Source organism: Semicossyphus pulcher, unplaced genomic scaffold (assembly GCF_022749685.1).
Source record: "Semicossyphus pulcher isolate SPU_LCO1_2020_fin unplaced genomic scaffold, fSemPul1.0.p SCAF_9, whole genome shotgun sequence".
Lineage (NCBI taxonomy): Eukaryota > Metazoa > Chordata > Actinopteri > Labriformes > Labridae > Semicossyphus > Semicossyphus pulcher.
Window position 1 is genome coordinate 22,780,540 of NW_027211770.1, and position 19,168 is coordinate 22,799,707.

At 46.1% G+C, this 19,168-nt stretch overlaps 1 protein-coding gene across 5 annotated transcripts in view; it reads right to left on the reverse strand.

The window, feature by feature from the left end:
* Window positions 1–19,168, reverse strand: part of cadm4 (cell adhesion molecule 4) — a 174,452-nt gene that overhangs the window by 42,679 nt on the left and 112,605 nt on the right. The window contains exon 1 of one of the 5 annotated variants that reach the window (XM_069655968.1): window positions 14,349–14,423. The exons of 1 other annotated variant lie outside the window; for it this stretch is intronic. In XM_069655968.1, the coding sequence (XP_069512069.1) occupies window positions 14,349–14,415 (67 nt within the window). In that variant the 5' untranslated portion in view covers window positions 14,416–14,423. Of the gene's footprint in view, window positions 1–6,195; window positions 6,540–14,348; window positions 14,424–19,168 lie in introns of those variants that run through there. 3 more of the 5 variants (XM_069655966.1, XM_069655970.1, XM_069655969.1) reach the window with 3 other exon arrangements.

Consider the following 19,168-nt stretch of genomic DNA (forward strand, 5'->3'; position numbering starts at 1 on the left):
CATTATCCCGATGTAATGCTTCTTATTACAGGTATTTGTAGAGTGCTGGGAGGGATCGCACTCCAGCCATGGCTCTTGTGAATGAATCTGCTTACACACACACACACCTGTATGAACATAAACACAGAAACGCATAAGGACGCGCACGCTCACAAAAACTTTTGCACAATATCTTTCCCGGCCTCTAAAGCCAATATTTTTTTTAAGATAAGGGTTCAGAGCAGCAGCAGGGAGCCTCTTTGAAGTAGCTGACAGCCAAAGAGTCTGTAATGAGGAGGCTGATTATGCTCTGATTGGAGCGCCCTTCGTGTTTGTGGGTCAGGCTGTTGACACGGCTCGTCTGAGTCACACCCCCAGCTGAGCACAATGGACACCGAGCGGCGCGGTTTGAATCCAAATGATTTATGCGTAATTAGCCATACGGCTTGAGCCAGGAGTGGAACGTGATTGTCTTGAAGAGTGAACCAGCTTGCCCGGCTCCCAAAACTAGTATTTACCAATTTGCATCCCCATTTGCATCCCCTCTCTCTCCCTGGCAAAGTGTCGGCCGCAGGGAGGATTTAGAGAACAAGTGCCATCAATATTGAAGTGTGATGATGAAGCAGGCAATAAGGTGCTCCGATAAAGACGACAGGGCTGTATATATTTCACTGCTGGGTCCGGCTGTGTTTCTGTAAAACACCTTCAGAAGGCAGGAAATGTTGTGAGGCAAACAGATGGTGGCTGCCGGAGCAGGAGTTGCTGACTTGACTGCTTCGGGCCTAAATAAACGTCTATATCTGCAACCGAGCATGTCCTAAGTTTCAGCGTGCACGCGTGTGAGTGCGTGCGCGCTAAAGCGTGCACAATAGGTGGGCATGTGCGTCGGGTGTGAAGAAGCAGGGGTTGGCATATTGCAATTAAGCTACTTTGACATCATCTGATCCCGCCAACTTCATCCAAATTTAATTCCCCCGTCGATTTTAATCTCCTTTAATGAAATAGTCAAAGCTTACATATTCATCACATCAGGGGAAACAGAGAGACACACTGGATATTGAACCGAAGACAGAAAGAAACCAAAGGGGGATAAAGACAAAGGGGGTCTAATACTCGGTGGAACAGAGAAAAAAATCTTGACAATTACCACTAATTGTAGTCATTATTGCTCCCATTCTCTGCATCAATATTGTGATTCATATCGGAGGCCATCAGGGCCTGCCACCGTCATCCCAATTATTTTTCTAATGGCTGTTATTACTCATCACTGTGGCAACCGGGCTAGGCCGCCATTGTTTTAAGCAGTGTTAATTCTAATAGTGCTGCCGTGCATCCTGACAAAGTCAGTGTGTGATTAGTGACCCGTCTGAACCCACGGAGGATGGAGGGCTTGGAGTGAGACAGAGCGACTCCAGACAAAGAAACCCGGTCAAAAGTTTAGCTTCTGGGAGGAGGCCAGAAAAAGTAATTAGCTGTCCATTTGTGCGCCCGCTTCTCCTGACAGCTGTCACCCCTTCAAAGGAAATTAGCTGCAGTAAAGCGCAAAAAGAAAAGCGACGAAGAATAATAAAAATTTTTCAACCGCTATTGCAAACGAGATGCCTGGCATCCGCCGGCGCCTGCTGAGAGATGCCACCCGAAAACACCTGCTGGCTGCTGGTGGAGGATCAATCTCAGCAATGAGAAACAGAGGGACGGAGAGACGGTGGGGGAGTGAGAGCTCCATCCAGGAAATGATAGCAGGGAGTTAGGAAGCGATGGTTTGGGTATAATAATGCAGCTGGCAGGGGCCGGTCGAAATATACGAGAGATGACGCACATACTTTCCTCTCCCGCTCGTAACGCAGCTGGGTTCAGCACTTCAGTCTGACTGTAGGTTTTATAGGCTTCACATCGAGGCCGAGAGCCTGAGCTGCTGATCAGAGGTAAAGTACAGGACAGAGAGGGGGAGGAGGAGGAGGAGAAGGAGGAGGAGGAGGAGGTTCAACATCTGTGACAGTGGTATTAATCTGGCCCCCATTAAAATCTGGGCCCGTAATAAAATCCTCCGACAGCGTCGAATCATATTAAGAGGAAAATGCAGAGAGTAATCGATATCATGGTGCTGCACCGACAGAGGGGGGAACAAAAACAATCACTTCTCTGTCCAGCCAAGCGGGGGCAGTATTTCATAGCAGTGAATTGGTGCTTCTCATCATTTCAAATGCCTCTTATCAAAGCCCCCCCCCCAGAAAAAAAAGGAGCCTTTATTTATTACGGCAATAGAGATCAGGGAAGGGCCATCATTTCAGAATACATAAACAAATAAATAAATAAATAACGGGCGTGCGCATTCATAAGACAAGCCTGATCGGGGGGCCTGCGCTAATGGTCCCCGCTATGTGGTTGAGTTATAAGCGGAGGGAGGTGGAGGACAGAGGGGCAGAAAGAGAGACAGATAGGGGATGAAGGGAGGTGTGGAGAGTTAAAAGAGGGGGGATTTGGGAGGCAGCCAGGTGGACTTGCTGGCTCACCCTCGGTCACGGTAAATTCTACCGGCGCGGGGTTAGCCGGCTGAGTTACCGCCTTGCTGTGTCTCTCTCTCTCTCTATACACTCTCTCTCTCTCTCTTGGAGTGAAGGAGAAAAAAAAGGAACAAAAAAAGACGAGCCACAGAAGAGATGAGCTGTCTCCGTTTGCCCCCAAACATGCCCCCCATGTATCCTTGAAGCAGCGCAGTCACTGTCTCCCATTCATTATCTCTCATTATCTTTCAATTGGAAGCGGGCCAGCAGCCTGTGTTGTCTTTGCATGCCGGCCACGGACTTACAAGAGAATCGATGCAGGAGGATACAATGCACGACCCCTTGTGTTATTACTGCTTTAATTAAAACAATAACAGCGGCTCATAGTTGCCTCTCTTATGAGCTCGTCCGCTGGCAACTTCTCAATCTCTTCCCATCTGGATGTACATTTTTTCCCATCATCCCCCGAGTCGGCGAGGTGAGCCGTTTCCACAGTATGTATGCAAATGAAGTTTGCGATGTTTGTGTGTGTGTGTTGCTCCAGGTTAATCATAGAGTTTTGCGCCATACTGACTGTATGAAAAAGCTGACTTTGAGCTTCTTCTCCTCCGTACCCCCCCTCTGCAGACCCACAACAACTCTCCTTCTCTCCCTCCTTCTTCTCTTCCCGGTCTAAAATTATCACTCCATCTCCTTCGGGGAGCCGGAGCTCTGCCAATCAAATCCGGCGCAAAGAAGAGAAAAAGATGCTCCCTCTATAAATAATACATAATCCTTTACAAATCTCGCTCTCATCTCTCTCATTACCTTCGTTCTGTCGCTTTTTCTCCTGTCCTCCTTTTCCTCCTCACTCTCTCTCTCTCTCTTTCTTTCTCTCCCCCTCCTCCCTCGCTTCCACTTAGTCCACAACTCGTATATCTCTCCTCCTGCCGCCTTGGTGTCTAATCTCCCTCTCACCATCTTCCTCCTTTTATTCAAACCCGCAGTCCCTCCATCCCTCTCCTCCTCCTCCTCCACTTTCTGCCTGATCTAATCCTCGATTCCTTCCCTCCTTCCCTTCATCCTTATCTTTTACTGCATCATTCATCTTCCTCATCAGCGCTGTCCTGAAGATCCCCTCTTTCTCTCCTGGGCCTCAGGAGAACAGATGCAACTCTTCCATTCTCTCTCTTCTGTTATCCACCTTCTTCTTTCTCTTCCTTCACCTCCCCTCCCTCCCTTTGCAATAGCTTCCTTCCAAGCTGCAATAGGCTTTCACTCCCTTTGCAACCAATCTCTCTCTCCCTCGTTCTTTCTCTCACCGAGACTCAGTGGGAATCTTTTCCTGCCTCTCTGCCGCTTCTATCTCCACACTCTCCTTCCGCTAAATGTGATTTGTTCTGCAGCTCAAGTCTGCAGCATAATCGCGCTGTTTTTGTAGTGAGCGAGCCGGGGCGAGCGGAAGAGAGGGAGCAAGGGGAAGAGAGGGAGAGAGAGAGGAGTGAATGGGACAAGGGGACAAAACAAATGAGTGGAGCGGGAGACTCAATATCTCCGTTTTTCCTCCCTCTTTCATCTTCTTGTCTAACTTTTACTTCTTTTAATTGCCAGTCCCACATAGCTCCACTTTTTCTCCTCCTCTTTTTCTCCTTCTTAATCTCTCTCTCTCTCTCTCTCTCTGGCATGAGCTTCAAACTCTCTCTCTCCATCACCCACTGGTATAGCGTGAGCGCCGCAGAGCTAATCAGCTAAATCAGCACAAAATCTCTCTTCACTCTTGACCTCTCATTAGAAACATTTACTTTCTTTAATTTATATATTTCACATCCCGACTCTCTTTCTCCCCGGCCTCCATGTTCTCTTTCCTACCTCCTCTCTTCCTCTCCTCTCGTCTGACCTTCGCATCTTTATGTCTCCCCCGTCCCTTCGGTGTGTTTCAATCACCTCTTCATCCCCTCTTCTTCTTCTCCCCTCTCCCGCTGCACCGCATGTCCCCGAGCGCTCTCCTCTCCTCTTGTCCACCCACCCCATTACTCTCTCTGCTCCCTCATTCACCTCATCCTACCCTTCACAAACCGTCATCCTCCTCTCTCTCTCTCTTTCCCCCCTCTCTCTCCTCGCTTTTCTGACAGTTACAGCTGGTTAGCTGTATCTACTGTGCAGCGCTTTATGGCTCGGGTCTGTCACGGGCCCAACAACCCTGCGACAATGGCCTCCGCACAACCCCCCAACAGCGGCTTAAAGGAAATTTACAGGGCTATTACGCGACGGCTATCACACTGGAGATTCACCACAGCCAAAAGCACTGGTTTTAACACCCCTTCAAAATCCAGCACATGGCTGCCTTCCCTTTGCTGTGTGTCTGTGCCGTGTGTGTGTGTGTGTGTGTGTGTGTGTTCGGGAGAGAGGAAACGCCAAAAAAAAGCAGTGTGAAACGATGCTAAATGTGTACGAGAGAGTGTATTTGTGTACACATTCAAGGCCCGAAACAAAACTGCCCCACTGGCATGGATTACATAACCACGCCGGCTGCCAAGACACAAACTCATTCTTTCTATTGTCACCCCCCCCTTACCCAGCATCCCCCTCAACATATCACCAAACACAATGTCCTTCTGTTGATCTAATACGCAAAAAAAAAAGAAGCAGCAAATTGAAAGAGAGAAGGTACCGTGCACGGCGGCACAACGCTTGTTTACCAGCGAGCAGCAGCAGGGAAAGAACATCTCCGTGTTTTAAAGGCATTATAATAATGACAGGCGGTATTTATAGAAGCTAGCGACTCCGCCACTGATCCCACTCCACCTCATGTTCCGCTTCTTCTCGCCACCTCTGCATCGCGTTCAATCGCTCCTATGATTCTTGGTTTCACATCTCGGCCTCACAGGGCTCTTTTCTGAGGCCTTGTCTCTTGTTTCATCTCCGTACCCCTCCCCTGCATCTCCGTCTGTGTCGCACACACACACACACACAGGCTGCGTTGTTCTCCGCCTCCGCCTCCGCTCGCTTCCCCTACCTCACATACAGTACAAGTTTCTATCCGACCAGGTCCTTGTTCCTTTGTCAGTGTGTCTGTCTCTAAGTATATATTGGTCCCTCGCGCTGCACTCCTTTTTCTTTTTCTCTTCGTCAATCTCTCTATTTGGCGCTCTATATCTCTGCCACTCTGGGGTCCAACTTTCTTTTATTAGGTTCTGCAGAGGAAAGCTCAGAAAAGCTTCACACACTCTTATATCTGTCTTTCTTTCTCGGTTTTTATTCGCGACTGTTTCCCTTTGAGCCGTTTGGTCCATCCCTCCATTCCCTGGTACTTTCACCTCCTGGGCATATGCTTCTGTCTTCTTATTCTCTCTGGTCGTAATCTTAATTACTAATTCTGACTTAATTAACAGCATTTAAAAAAGTCCATCTGAAGCTCTTCTTTAATGATTCCATTGCAAGCTTTTCCTCCATTGGTTATGCATTAGGCCACGCACTGGATCTTATTCTGTACCAATTAGTATTGTTTTTTATGGTATCATGTTACATTATTTGCAGGGAAACCTGCAGGGAGCTCCTGCCTACACATAATTGCTGCATCCTGGCTGTAATACAAAATGAGTGTGTGCATGTGAACAATACCGGCTCGTTTCCTCGACATTGACACCTGAGTTTCCCCCTGGAATCAATACTGCACGTCTCATTTAAGCTGTGTATGTACGGACATGTGTGTGCTCATGCGTGCATGACTTACGAGTGATGCAGAGCAGGACCAGGACCAGGCTGCGCAGGGCGAGAGAGAAGGGTGCAGGGAGGAGGCGGCAGAGGACACAGCTCCGGACAGGCCTCATTGTGTATTGAGAAGATGTGTGTGTGTGTGTGTGTGTATTTGTGAATGTGTGTGTGCCTAGATGTGCACGTTTGATCAATGGCTCCTCTGTGACCCTGCTTGCACTGCTACAGAAAAACTAGTCCACACACAAACACACACACACACACACACTCTGATTTGTTCCCAACTGCAATGCTGCAGACACGTGCACACGCTAACTGCCTGGCTTTGCTTCAGTGTAATCAGACAGAAGTTGTTGTTTGAGGACTTAAAGAAAGGACATTTATGTGCTACACTGCATCACAATGCATGCAAAGAGACTGCTGGAGCTGCTAAGTCGCATAGGACTGAATTGTAGCAAGAGCTTGCACGCAATGCACACAAGTTTGGCCAGAGCTCAGGATGCTAACCGCTAGCTGTTTAGACCCTGTATCACAATGCTTACAGAGCTTTGGGCAACAACAATTTCAAGTGTTGACTTTAGCCCCTTGTACAGCTTAGAAGGAACTAACAAAATGTGTGTCTTAAATCCATACAGTGCAGAGGCCGTGCTGCTACAAAAGAGAACAGGAGCCCAGTCCCATCCGAGCACAACAACAACAAAGCAAACACTGCTAGCCTAGCTATTTTCTACCACAGTGCACTGAGCCCCCCTGAGACCAAAGCCCAAGATTCTTGGATCAATAAAGCAGAAAAACCAATACCAAAAGTCACCAAACGAGACCCACAATACTGTGTTCTTTACTAGCAAGGGTTTTCAGTAATGGCAGATGTGCAATTAGCCAAACTAGGGTCAACTTCATTAGCTTAATGCCCAATGTACACTGCAGCGTTTAACCCAGTGCTAAGCTAGCTCTAAACGCCAGGCTCCCTAACAATCAGCCACACAATTAACTACAGCAACTGAGTGCTTGTCTCCTGTGGGTCAAACCGCACTGCTCCAAGGACCAGAGAACATCAATAATACTATTTCTCAGTCAAATACAGGCTGAGAAACAGTATCTCTACTGATGTCGACTGAATGCTAGCTTTAAAAATGGAACTACCTACATTTCCATACCCTCGAGGACATCAGAAATCTAGGGCAACAACGCTCGTTCTCCAACAGATTGTATTTTAATGAGTCAAACAATGTTTTCTGCACTCTTCACCCGACAAATCGGCAGGCAGGAGTCAATGTTCCTTTGGGCTATAACCAAACCGGCCAGGTCTCTGGAGAGGTGGAGACACTATCTTAGAACTCGTCTGCAGATAGCTAAGGTTAAATAAAATCCATTGAGCTTGAGTGCTGCGCTATAAAGACAGAAAGTGGAAGAGCTTGCCCTCTGTAGAATAACCAACCTGTAAGGGGTTGAGCAGCCTGCAGTCAGACGCTTTAGTTTCAGATATTACACTTTCTCGGTCCGCTATTTTACCAGAGACTTGCACATTATCCTCACAAGGTAGCTGCCATTATTCCCTTCAATGCTAGCACTCTTTGGATATGCTATCATCCATACACTGTAGCGTAAATGGACAGTAATTCAGCATGGTAATGTCAGACTCGTCAGAATAATCACAGGCTATCAGACAGTGTAATCGTACAGCATCGACTGGCCTAACTCGTCCCTTTCAACATGCTCCGCTGGGTGCAGTCAACGCTTGGTTTGACTCCAGATACACACTCATGCATGCGCACACTGATCTGAAATCCTGCTGTGTTTAAAGTCCAGACAGAGCTCCGCTAATTGTCAGGACCTAATGCATCATTGGCTTCTGTGTAGCTCTTGTGTGTTTGTATGTGTTTAATAGTGTGCTATGGGTTTGCAGCGCGGAGACAAAGCGCCACGAGCGGCACCACACACCTCACTGAGCACTATCTGATGGAATAAAGCGCGGGTGTCATCCTCAGATTACTACACACCGCCCCGCTCCCTCTCACTCTCCGTGGCACTGCAAGCAAGCACAATGAGCTCTAACGGCGAAGGCCCTGACACTTCTGGCAAAGCCGAAAGCGGATCATCGCCAATCTCCCCCTACGGCGCAGACTTCACCGGTCAACTGCCTGACGCTGAGAAAATTACTCTGTGTTGGTGTGCGACGGCAACTCAGGCCTGGCAGATGCGGAGCATCGGCAGCAGACGGACAGAAACAAAAGTCGATGCAGTTGTTCAAATTGATCTCCTCGAATTGTGTTTCGTTTATCCGTTCTGCCTTCTTTCTCTCTCTCCCCCCTCCCTTCAATCCTCCAGTCGATCCGTAGCAGCTAGTTAGTTCCTGCAAGTTTGTCCTCCTTTCGATCCACTTCTCTCTCGTCGATGTAGAAAATTGCTATAATCCCAATGTGGTGTCTTTGCAGATCACATCCATCAGTCTGTCCGTCCTATCCGTCTTCCTCTTGTTTATATAACCCTGTCCACCCTCCCCTTAGTGAGAATGTGTGTGGGGATCAGTGTCTGCATATTTTGCATACTATTTTGTGAAGGTTTGAGATGAGTGTGTGTGCGGGTGGGAACGGCGACAATGGTTTTCTTTCAGGTCACCAAACAGTGGCGGCCGTGTGTGTGTGGTGTGTCTGAATGTGCTCGTCTGTCCAGTGTTGACTGAAGCAGAGTGTACATTTGGCTGTCTGTTTGGCCCTTTCACTATCTACCAGCCATTAATTTATCCATGCAGGCACACACAGAGGCGTGATAGTGCCTCTTTATGTTAAATGGCCGTTTTTATGGCTGCAGGGATGCGCTCGGCTGTCCGCTGACAAGAACTATGTGCATGTTTGTGCGTGGCGTTTTCAATTTAAAGCGGATGTGGATAAGGCAGAAATAAACATGACTGTGCGACTGAGTTATGTTGACGGCTCCTGGCTTAATAAAAGGCATCAGCTCCATATTTTTACACTGATGAAACAGATATCAGCGACATAACAGCCAGTCCTAACCTGTCAGTGCATTTTGCATCAACCAATCGTGCGTAATGCAGTCCCATTGTTCCCGCTCATTTCCACGTGCGCTATCATTACCGCTATTGGCAATAAAACCTGCAATACGAAGCCAATAATGGAAGCTAACAACACAACAGTCTGCGTCTCTGACTTTCATTGTCCTGTAAAAAGAGTACGGCAACATTGTTTTGCTTTTATATCAGCACCTCCGCTTGTTCTTAATCAACTGATCACTTCTAATCAGCCACAAGCTGTATTTACAAACATCTCCATGCTTTTAATTTGAAACACGCTGTTCCCTATTATCAAGTCAAATAAAGTCACATTTATTTATTTAGTGCTTTTAACAAAATAGGGTCATCGCGGAGTGCTTTATGGAGCAACAAAGGACGTAATTACAGACAGAAAAGGAGAACGCATTGACAATATTGCACTACTGGTGAGAGTGTGTGTGTCTGAGTGTGTATTTATGTGTCGACAGAGTCCCTGTGTGGGCAACCCCCTGATGGGTGTATTTGTTTTTGTCGCAGTGTGTGCGGATGGAAGGGAGGTAATGGCAAATTGTGTCCCCTCCTACGCCCCCCCTTCTTTTTTTCCCCTCCTTCTCTCTCTCTCTCTCGCTCATCCAAATCAAATTTTTAATGGGCTTCATTGGTGCCACCGTGGAATAAGTGTTGCCAAAGCACTTAAGGGGCTTAAGTCAGCAGCGTGCTGAAAATATTAAGCACTCAAACAGCCTTACAAGGATCCCTGCCTGCTTAAGTATGCCGAGGAGGTCGTGCCAGCGTTTAATACCAATGGTATTAAAGCACCCCGACAAGGGAGAGGAACAGAAATGTAGATATATATACAGTACGTCCCACAGCTGGGAGGAGATGGAGAGATGCGGGCTGGTGGGAGGAATGGAAAGAGGTGGGGGAGGCCTGACGTGGGAGACAAGGGAGATATAAAAGGATGGACGGACTTGAAAAAGGGGAAAGAGAAGAAAAAGCGCAACTTAAGACAAAAGGACAAATAAGAGAAGCGGAAAGTTATTAAAAGTAGTGAGATAGTCGAGGGGAGGCGAGGGAGGAGAGGAGAGGAAATTAAAGAAAAAACAAGCAGTGTAGGGGAGGAGAGATGCAAGAGAACCGGGCCAAGGTGTGGGAGGTAAGGGTTGATGGGATAGCTGTGAACCAGCAGCAGAGGGCTAATGCAGAGATTCTATCGGGAGGCTTATCCAAGATTAAATTTCTCTTTGTCCTTAAGGCGCTTCTTGGGTAAGCGGAAGTGTTGAATTTATTTCCTATGTCTCCCTCGAGGTTGTGCGGGCGAGAGTTTGTTGGGGGGGGGTAGGACGTATGTGTTAATGTGTGTGCGTGTTGAGGGGGTACATGTATACGTGTCTATGTAGGCGAGGATCTTGAGGGTTTATTGGCTGACCGTGCAGAGTGTGAAGGAGGGCACGCGCTCCTGAAAGGTATGAAGATAAATCAAATGAACAACTCCCCAGAGTGTTCGAGGATAAGTGAACATCGGGTACGAGTGTGGTTACATTAATAACGCCATGTGAACTCTTACATATAGATAATCATGAATATAGATTGGGTGTATTTCTGGATGCAAATAGTTTGGGGTTTTTTTTGGAGAGAGTTTGTTTTATGGAGCTGCCACAAGATCCCAGACTGGTGGAAAGTTTAATCACTCACAGGAGCGTATTATCTGAACTGTCGTGATTGAGTAATCTCCTCCGGGATTCTCTGCAGTGTAAACAAAATACACAATGTTGAGCGACTTCTGAGCAAGATGCTATAAAACCAACGGGCTTGAATCTTAATACACTTTCACAAGGAGGAAACCAGTCAGAGAATTGTCTTATAAAAACAGCTGTTCGACCCAGGTTCCGACCAGGTTTCGCTTGCTCAGCTCCCTCCTGCCACTCCGCTCTCCGTCTCCTCTCCCCTCTCTGACTTCTTGTTTGTCTGGCTGACCTGGCGTTAATAGCACGCCAACAGCCATGCACTCGCTAATCCAACTGGGTTCGCTCTGAACCCCTCTAATTAGAAAAGTCACAGCTCCTCGATCTATGGACACTATCAGTGGCTGCGTTTTCTGCAGGCACGGCTCAGGCAACTTCCTGCTCACCTCGCGCTCCCGGGCGCAGCGATCGATACAGCGCGATCATTTGGGTACATTTCGAGTGACACCGGCAGTCTTTCTTCTCACAACCTAGGATTACAAAGTTTTGATTTTCTTTATTCCTTCGCAGCCTGTTGACAGAGGAGCCTGGCAAATAAATAAAAGTCAATATGGCTCGCACGGTGACAGGCTAACAAGAATACAAAACAGAAACGAGGAGCTGAATCGCTGGCTGTGTGAAATTACATAGTTTGGGTGCGAATGCATAAACAGGGTGTGTGCATTTTCATTACACTCCTGCTTTGCCTCACCTTTCTCTGTGTATCTAAAGCAAACCACATCAAACTTACTCGCAGAAGACAAGATACTTGGAACTGTGTTTGCACTCTGGGTGGAGGCAACGACTCAAAGGCCCTGTGGTACTCGGTGTCGACATCCTATTATTCCACTCATCCCATTTTGCTTTTGCCATGCATCAACCTTCCAATAAAAGGGACAATTTTAGCTCTTTCTCCTCGAGCATGGCAAAGAATTGAGCGTACATTTATATACAAAACACTCTCAAAAGACAGACTGCAAGAATGCCGCTGATGGCTGCCGCCGCTGTAGTTAAGTAGGCGAGTTGGAACTTCAGCAGAAAAGCTCCTCTATTGTTTAATTCACTGTGTTGAATTAACATAATCAGATAGAGGAGTTATTTAGCAAGCACAGGACTCGGAACCTTTTTTACCTGCAAATACTTTCATCCCGATGAGTGCACCGCAAATTATTCTTACTTGAGATTAAATGAATGTGAAACAGATTTTGCTTTTTTCTTGCAAATTCTGGAGAATCTCCTTCTTTAGCACCAGAGTGAATTAACCTTTGAGACCATACACTACATCAAAGAAACACAGCTTAAAACTCCCCACAGCCCACTGAATGTATCTGCAAATCGCTGCCTGTCACTGTATAAGACTTTTTCATTGTATATCTTTGGCAACTAAGACTGCATTTATACTGCAGCTAAAAGTCAGCCGGGGTCAGCCCTACACACGGGTCTGTATGTGGCTGACTGACTGAGTGATGGTACTTTCAGAGCTGAAAAGAGAGAGAGTTGCGACATCGCAATAGCAGATCATGGAGCATATTGGACCTCCACTGACGCAACTCTCTGTCTATACGGCTCTGGATACTTTGTTCAGGAAGTAGGCGGGGCTGCTCCTCCGCTGCTCGTCCGCTGTCCTCACCTACGTCCGCAGCGCGCGCCTGCTTTCAAACACGTTGTCATCGGCCTCATGAGGACGGTCCTTGTAACACATTGCCCACAAAAGCGCACATTGACCTGATGCAGTCAGCCACATACTCGGTTTTGACCTAGTCTTGTTTAAATTCGGAACTGTGCTACTTTAATATTTAGTACTAAATCAGAATCCAAAACTAAAGTAGAAGAAGACTTCCTTTTTCCACTTGAGCATGAAGGACAACGACACGCAGCAGTGGCGATGCCTCTATCCAATCAGAACTAGAAGGCTCAGACCGCAACCCGCTCTTGTCCGTTTTGCCTGTTTCTGATGGAGATGTCGCTTACTTGTGCAAAAGTTTATGCACATCCAAAGTCCCAGCGTCCCTAGAGCCATCCAAGTTTTACGGAAAACGAATGTCAGCGGATGTGACGTCCATTGTTGGCGTACGTGTGTCTTTTTAAAATCAATTTCTGTTCACACTGATATCTCACCTGGGTCTTAAATAGATATGAACAAAAATCAGATATGAGCCACAAATCGGAAATGGCCTGCAGTATGCATGCAGCCTTAGACTTAAGACTTAGCTGAGGCAACTCCACCTTAGGCTGGAGATACACTTGCTTTTAACTACACGTTTGTGTGCGCATGATGGCTGCCATGTGTTCCCTGCGTCTCTCGAAGCGCCGGCTGTGCAGGGTCAACACAGCAGCAGGAACAACAATGGCAGAAAGTTCTGAAGAGAAGCTGATGAACCAAGTCTGCAATTATCCACAACTGTACGATGTGTCATTACCACTGCACACGGTTACGTCCGTGCACGGAGGAACATGTTGGAGAAACAAAGCTGTCACTTTTTCCTGCCGTGATTTCAGAATTAACATAACAATGTCTGTTGTTTACATCCTGCACATACGGTAGTTGCATACGGCCTGAGCTCTGCCCTTTAGAGGTATCCTCCGGTAACACGCGTGGTGCATCGACAAGTATGAGAACAATTACATTCATGACGCAGCCGGTTGTGTACGCGAACTCAAGGTTAAAGCAGGTATATCTCCGGCCTTAGTGGGATGCATTGACTTTTGCTCAACTTTTTTAAACCTGTGCCAATAACACCTACAAAATGAACAACCTAACCACACACAAACCATTCCTCACCTCCTCCTGTGACTTCACACACAATGGGAAAGTCAAACTCATGACGTGAGAGAAACCTTGCCTGCGAGTGTAATCCCGTCAGAAATTACCTTCCCTACAAAAGCATAATTGGCAAAGCAAATGAGTATATGTAATTTGTAGGAGACATCAGTGCATTGTGAATGACTGAGGAAGCCCTGGGACATGACAGGAATTATATTGTGTGGAAGCTACTGTCGAGGGAGCCTAAACAATGACATCTTGTGACGAGCGCTTTTAGTTTGAAGGGGAAAAAAATACAGGCACGGTTGTGAAAAGTTAACACGGTGTTTGCACAGGCTATGTGTAAAAAGGCGACAGTTGGAGTGTTAGTGTGAATAACATCTGAAACAGCAGCTTTCAAAAAAGATACGGCGAGTTTCAAGGTAGCTCCAGGGTTTCTCATTTGCTCAGATAAAGAGAACTGCAGGATACGAGGTGTAAGAGCACATAAAAGCGCTCCAGGCTCTGGCTGTTTCCATACATTAAAAGAAAGATACACAGTTTAAGTAGAGAATGTATTACAGGAATACTTCATGCATAATCATGCAAGAGCCCCCCCTCCCCCCTATTGGGATGCAACAGAACGCTAAGCTCAGTCATCCCTTATTCAGTAAGATAAATGCAAACAGTGTTACCTGCCAAGAGGAGAACGCACTGTCTGCGCTTCCTAACGAGTGTTTCTGTGTGCGCTGCGAGCCGCATGCTACACCGCTACCTGCTGGGAGTAACACTCATTATCCATGTGGCATCATACCTCCCAGTGACAGGCTGCGACTCTCACTGCTCACTGTTTTCCCTGCTGCAGTGCATGTGTCACTCTCCCGGCTTTGTGCTCCCTTCCCGGTGCATGTGCTAACATTTGCGTGGCACGTGTTTGGAATTTTCTTTTTGTTCCCCCGATGTGTGTCGTCTACGTGTCACAGATTGCTTGTCACTATTCCCATATGATCAAGCACCAGTTCACTATCTGGATCCGTACTTTCCAGGTATATGTTTTCGGGAGGGGTTATTAATGTGTATATAAACCTGTCAAGGCTGCAGGTTATGATGTTTCATTTGTGTCTGCCCTGCAGGAGGATGGTTTGGACTGGTCGGGGTGATTGTGTAGCAGGAAGCGGGGTCTGGTCCAGGTTAGCTTGTGTGCTGTGATTAGAATTGAGCACCGATGTGCCACCTCGCCGGGGGGTACCCCTGCCAGCCGCCTTGCCCCCATTCTGCCAATTCACAAACGCCTAACAAAGGGATAATTTCTCCCTCGCATGATATAATCTTTCCTTTCACCCACTGCCTCAATGGAACCCTTTATGGCTTTTTTATCACATCTCCCTCTCCCCACCCTCCCTCCATCGCGTTCTGTCTGTTTCACTCTTGTCTGTTGCTTTTTCCGACCCCTCCCTGCTCGCCCTCTGCTGCTTTTTTCCGCTCCTTTCCTCGCTCTCCTCCTCTCTCACTCTGACCTTACAGAGGGTCTTTGCACTGAAGTCACTCTTGTTTCTCTTTCTCTCTCTATCTCTCCCTCTCTGTCTATCGCTCTCTCTGGAGGAAAATCACACACTCATCAGTTTGCCGGCTCTGTTCCTGACGAGCGGGCTCGCAAGGAGAATATTAACGAAGCTCCTCAGCCAATTAACACCTAAAGCACATAACAACCTTTTATGCCAGCAGACACACTCGCGTGCATGCGCGCCTGCACACCCAAACGCGCATATACGTGCTGCACATGCTCACACACACTTGCAGGGAAATACACACTTTGGCTGTCACACACTGTTCAGTCTAAACACACATACTCAAACAAGCAAAGAGGCACACATAAACAGAAACACACACAAAGGCCTCAAAGCAAGGATATGCTATCAAACACGTACACACACACATACGCACACACACACTAATAGATTGTGCTGATGAGTGTGGGTGTAGAGGGAGGGGGACATTTATAGGAGCAAGGGGATGTAATATAGAGAGAAAAGAGATACAAACAAAGTGATGAGCAGCAGCGAGGCAGAGAGGGAGATAGTGTAGAGGAGAGGAGAGGAGAGGAGAGGAGAGGAGAGGAGGCGGGAAAGTCTGCGAGAGCGAGGAGAAAGACAGATTTATGGAGTGTGAAAAAAGGCATAAAGAAAAGGAGAAAATCAGTGATAGAAGGTTAACGTGGCTTGGCTTCTCCTGACATGGTTCATGCTAATTTGAAGGGTTTAATAGTGGGTGGGTGCACACACGCACACTCACACATATATTGGACACATAGTTGTCTTCGCCAGGACAACACAATGCATAAAACATGGTGCTCCAAAGGGCATTAGCGGTGAACCTTACCACGCACACACACACGCACACTTTTCAGGACACATGTGGGGCAGTATCGCCGTATGCATAAAACATGGCGAGAGAGAGCAGGAGCAGGGGGCGTAAGGGAGATAGGGAGAACAAGTGCGAACGGACAAAAAGCGTATGGTAATGACCCGGATAACGAAAGGCGGCTGCGAGGGGTTGAGAGTCAGCGCGAGCGAGAGAGGGACAAGTGTGATAAAGTAATGGCGAGGAGGGCGGGAGCGAGAGAAACTTTCCTCACGGCCTGCTGCTTCTGGATTGAACAGCGTGCAAATGAAAAATGGAGATGAAATAATTAGACAGGCTGACTAGAAGCGCTCATCTAAATATGTAAATGCACTTAATTTTACTTTGATTTGCTCCACTGCCTCCCTATCACTCTCCCACTTTCTTTCCTCAATTCTTTTCCCTTCTCATCTGTTCCAATTCCACACTCAATTCATGTTTTTCATCTCCTCTCTCCGTCTTTCTGTCACATGCTTCCTCTCCGTCTCTGCCCTTCTGTTCTGCTCCGTCTTCTCCCGCTGCTTATTCGAGCTACAGTGTGTTCCTACACTGCAGGTACGTCAGGTCAATTATTCAATGTTTTATGGATTGCAGAAGTCAAAGAAAGAGAGAGTGTTTAATTAGTCTATTCACGCCTGTGTGACTCTGTGATGGGTGGTGCAGGTCTGTGCATGTACACACTGTAACATATGTGTGTATATGGTACATGATGGATTGAAATTATTACAACTGCATCTTACTCACATGCCATGTGAACAACAAAATAATGTCTGATAGCTGAAGTAATTTCTTCACTCTGTACCGGCTGTAAAGCAATCCCCGTTTTAGCATGTTCCACTGAAGCTAAAACGTGCCGCTAGCAGTCTGAGTTAGCCAGATTAAGTGTGTAGTTGCCAAAGTTATCTTTTAAGTCCGATATTTCCTCTTGTTTCTCCCTGGACACTGTTTCCTTGCTGAAATGTGGCAGAGGAGAAGGTTGATTTGTTTTTAAAATGCCTCACCGGCTGTACAAAACCCAGTAGGCTAGCTATGTTGACAAAGACGCTCACTTGGTTTGGCTAGCTCAGAGAGGAGCATCATAAAATAGAGTTAATTTTTTAATTATTTGATGTGTGTTCAAAGATAATGTAAAACAGATTCTCACTTTGGTACATTCTTGTAAATTTGACTGCTGGAATGTTTACAGGTTTCATATTTGTCCTCCTGAAACAGCCAACTAGCACAGGGTAGCTGTAAGCTAACAAGAAGCTAGCCTCTAACTGAGCACAGAACTCGTGAACTCTGGATCTTTCTGTCACTTCTCTCCTGTTACACCTCATCTCTGTACATTTATGAAGCATATTTAGGGATATGTGATTTATTTTTTTTAGCTAAAGTTGAAACATTAATTGCGTCTTAGTTTACGCTGTACTAGCTAAGTTGTGGCTAACTGCGCACAGTAGCGTCTTCTATTGACTTTGTATGCAAACACCCTGCTTCTAAATGGTGTCTCTATGAACACATTTTACAGTGGAGGAGGGTATCACTCATAGTGATAAGTATACTCTTTCCACATTATACAGTATGCTTTGTGAGCATATTATTCATTTGCATTTGAAAGGTTTCAACCCTCTCTCATGTTTTCATACAGTGTGTCTGCATGTTTGTGGAAGTTTGTATAATTTGATGCGTATTAAAAGTTGGCTCCTGTAAACCAACAATAAAATGTACTTTGCATTTTGTTTATCTTGTTTTGAACTTTTCTCTCGAAGCTGCCCCTGTTGTTCAAATCTCCTCTGCCTTTTTAAAGTCCAATAATTATGGCAACAGTTCACAGATCCTCTTCTAATTAAATACATTGTGCATAAATCCTCAACATGACTGCTTCCTGCACCTTGTAAACAATACTGGCTGCAAAGCACTGTGAAATTAAAATCCCCCATCCGCCTTTTTTCTCAAAGCATTTAAATAATTGCTTTTTTAAGTGTATGTTGACTGAACATGTTATTCAATTAGATTGTGCCTTTTCTGTTGTCGCTTGTATCTGCAGACGTTTACTGTTGAAACAGAGATCTCTACTTTAATGAGACTACAGAATCTGAAGGCACACATGAAAAATGAAAATATGCAAGCTTCTGTGTGTGCACGCATATGTCTGTCCGCATGTGTGTGTGTGGATTACAGATGAGAAGAGTCACCACGGAAAAAGGCAGCTGTCCTTCTTAATGACAATCTGTCAGAGCTCTTCTCTAACCGCTCCTCCTCTTTCATCAGCCTGTCTTCTCTTTCTCCAACCCCGTCCTCCTCTCTTTAGCTCGACTCGTAGCAAACATCCCTCACTGGGACACTCACTTCCTGTTCCTACAAGGTGACTCTGACAGCAGCGCTCCTCATTTTACTCCCCGAGTTTCCTTTTGTCTTTGTCTTTATCTCCCTGCCTGTTGTCTCTCTCTATATATTTAAATATCTGATGTTTTCGTTCGCCTTTTTTGAACTGACATTTTCAGATCAGAGTTTTTACATCTTTTTAGTCTGGGAGTTTTGATCTGTGGTTTGTTTTATACATCACACAAAACTGTTTTAAACTGTTGTGGAAGTTTTATGGGGGTGTTTGAAGGGTTTAGGGCGAGAAAGGACTAAAACTGTTTTTTTCCTTTGATTTCCACATAAAGATCAAAACTGTGGGATGTTTGCGACTTTTTGGGTACACTGTAGATGTTTTACATTTCTACAGTTTTATTTACTCTGTTGTATGATATTGTATGCTGCAAATAAGGCTGTACTTAAACATCAACCAATGACTGTATATAGAGATGGACGTGTCTCCACCATTTGGAACCAGAGTCTGTGCAGTAGAGATCGGCTGGTGGAGCCGCTGTTTTGTTGTCCGGCCCCTTATTGTAACCCTCATGTCGGCACAGTAAACGGCAGATATTAAAGGTTATGGAAAGTTGACAGAGCTGTCAATCATTTTTTTTACAGCATCAAATCACTAATTCAAACTAAACTTGTCAGAAAAACAATCAGAGATAATACAGCATCATAAGAACTAACTATAATGAGATAAATCTAAATTTATTTGACGTGTATTTTGACTTTATAGTTTGACTCTTGTCCCATCTGTTAACATGGAGGA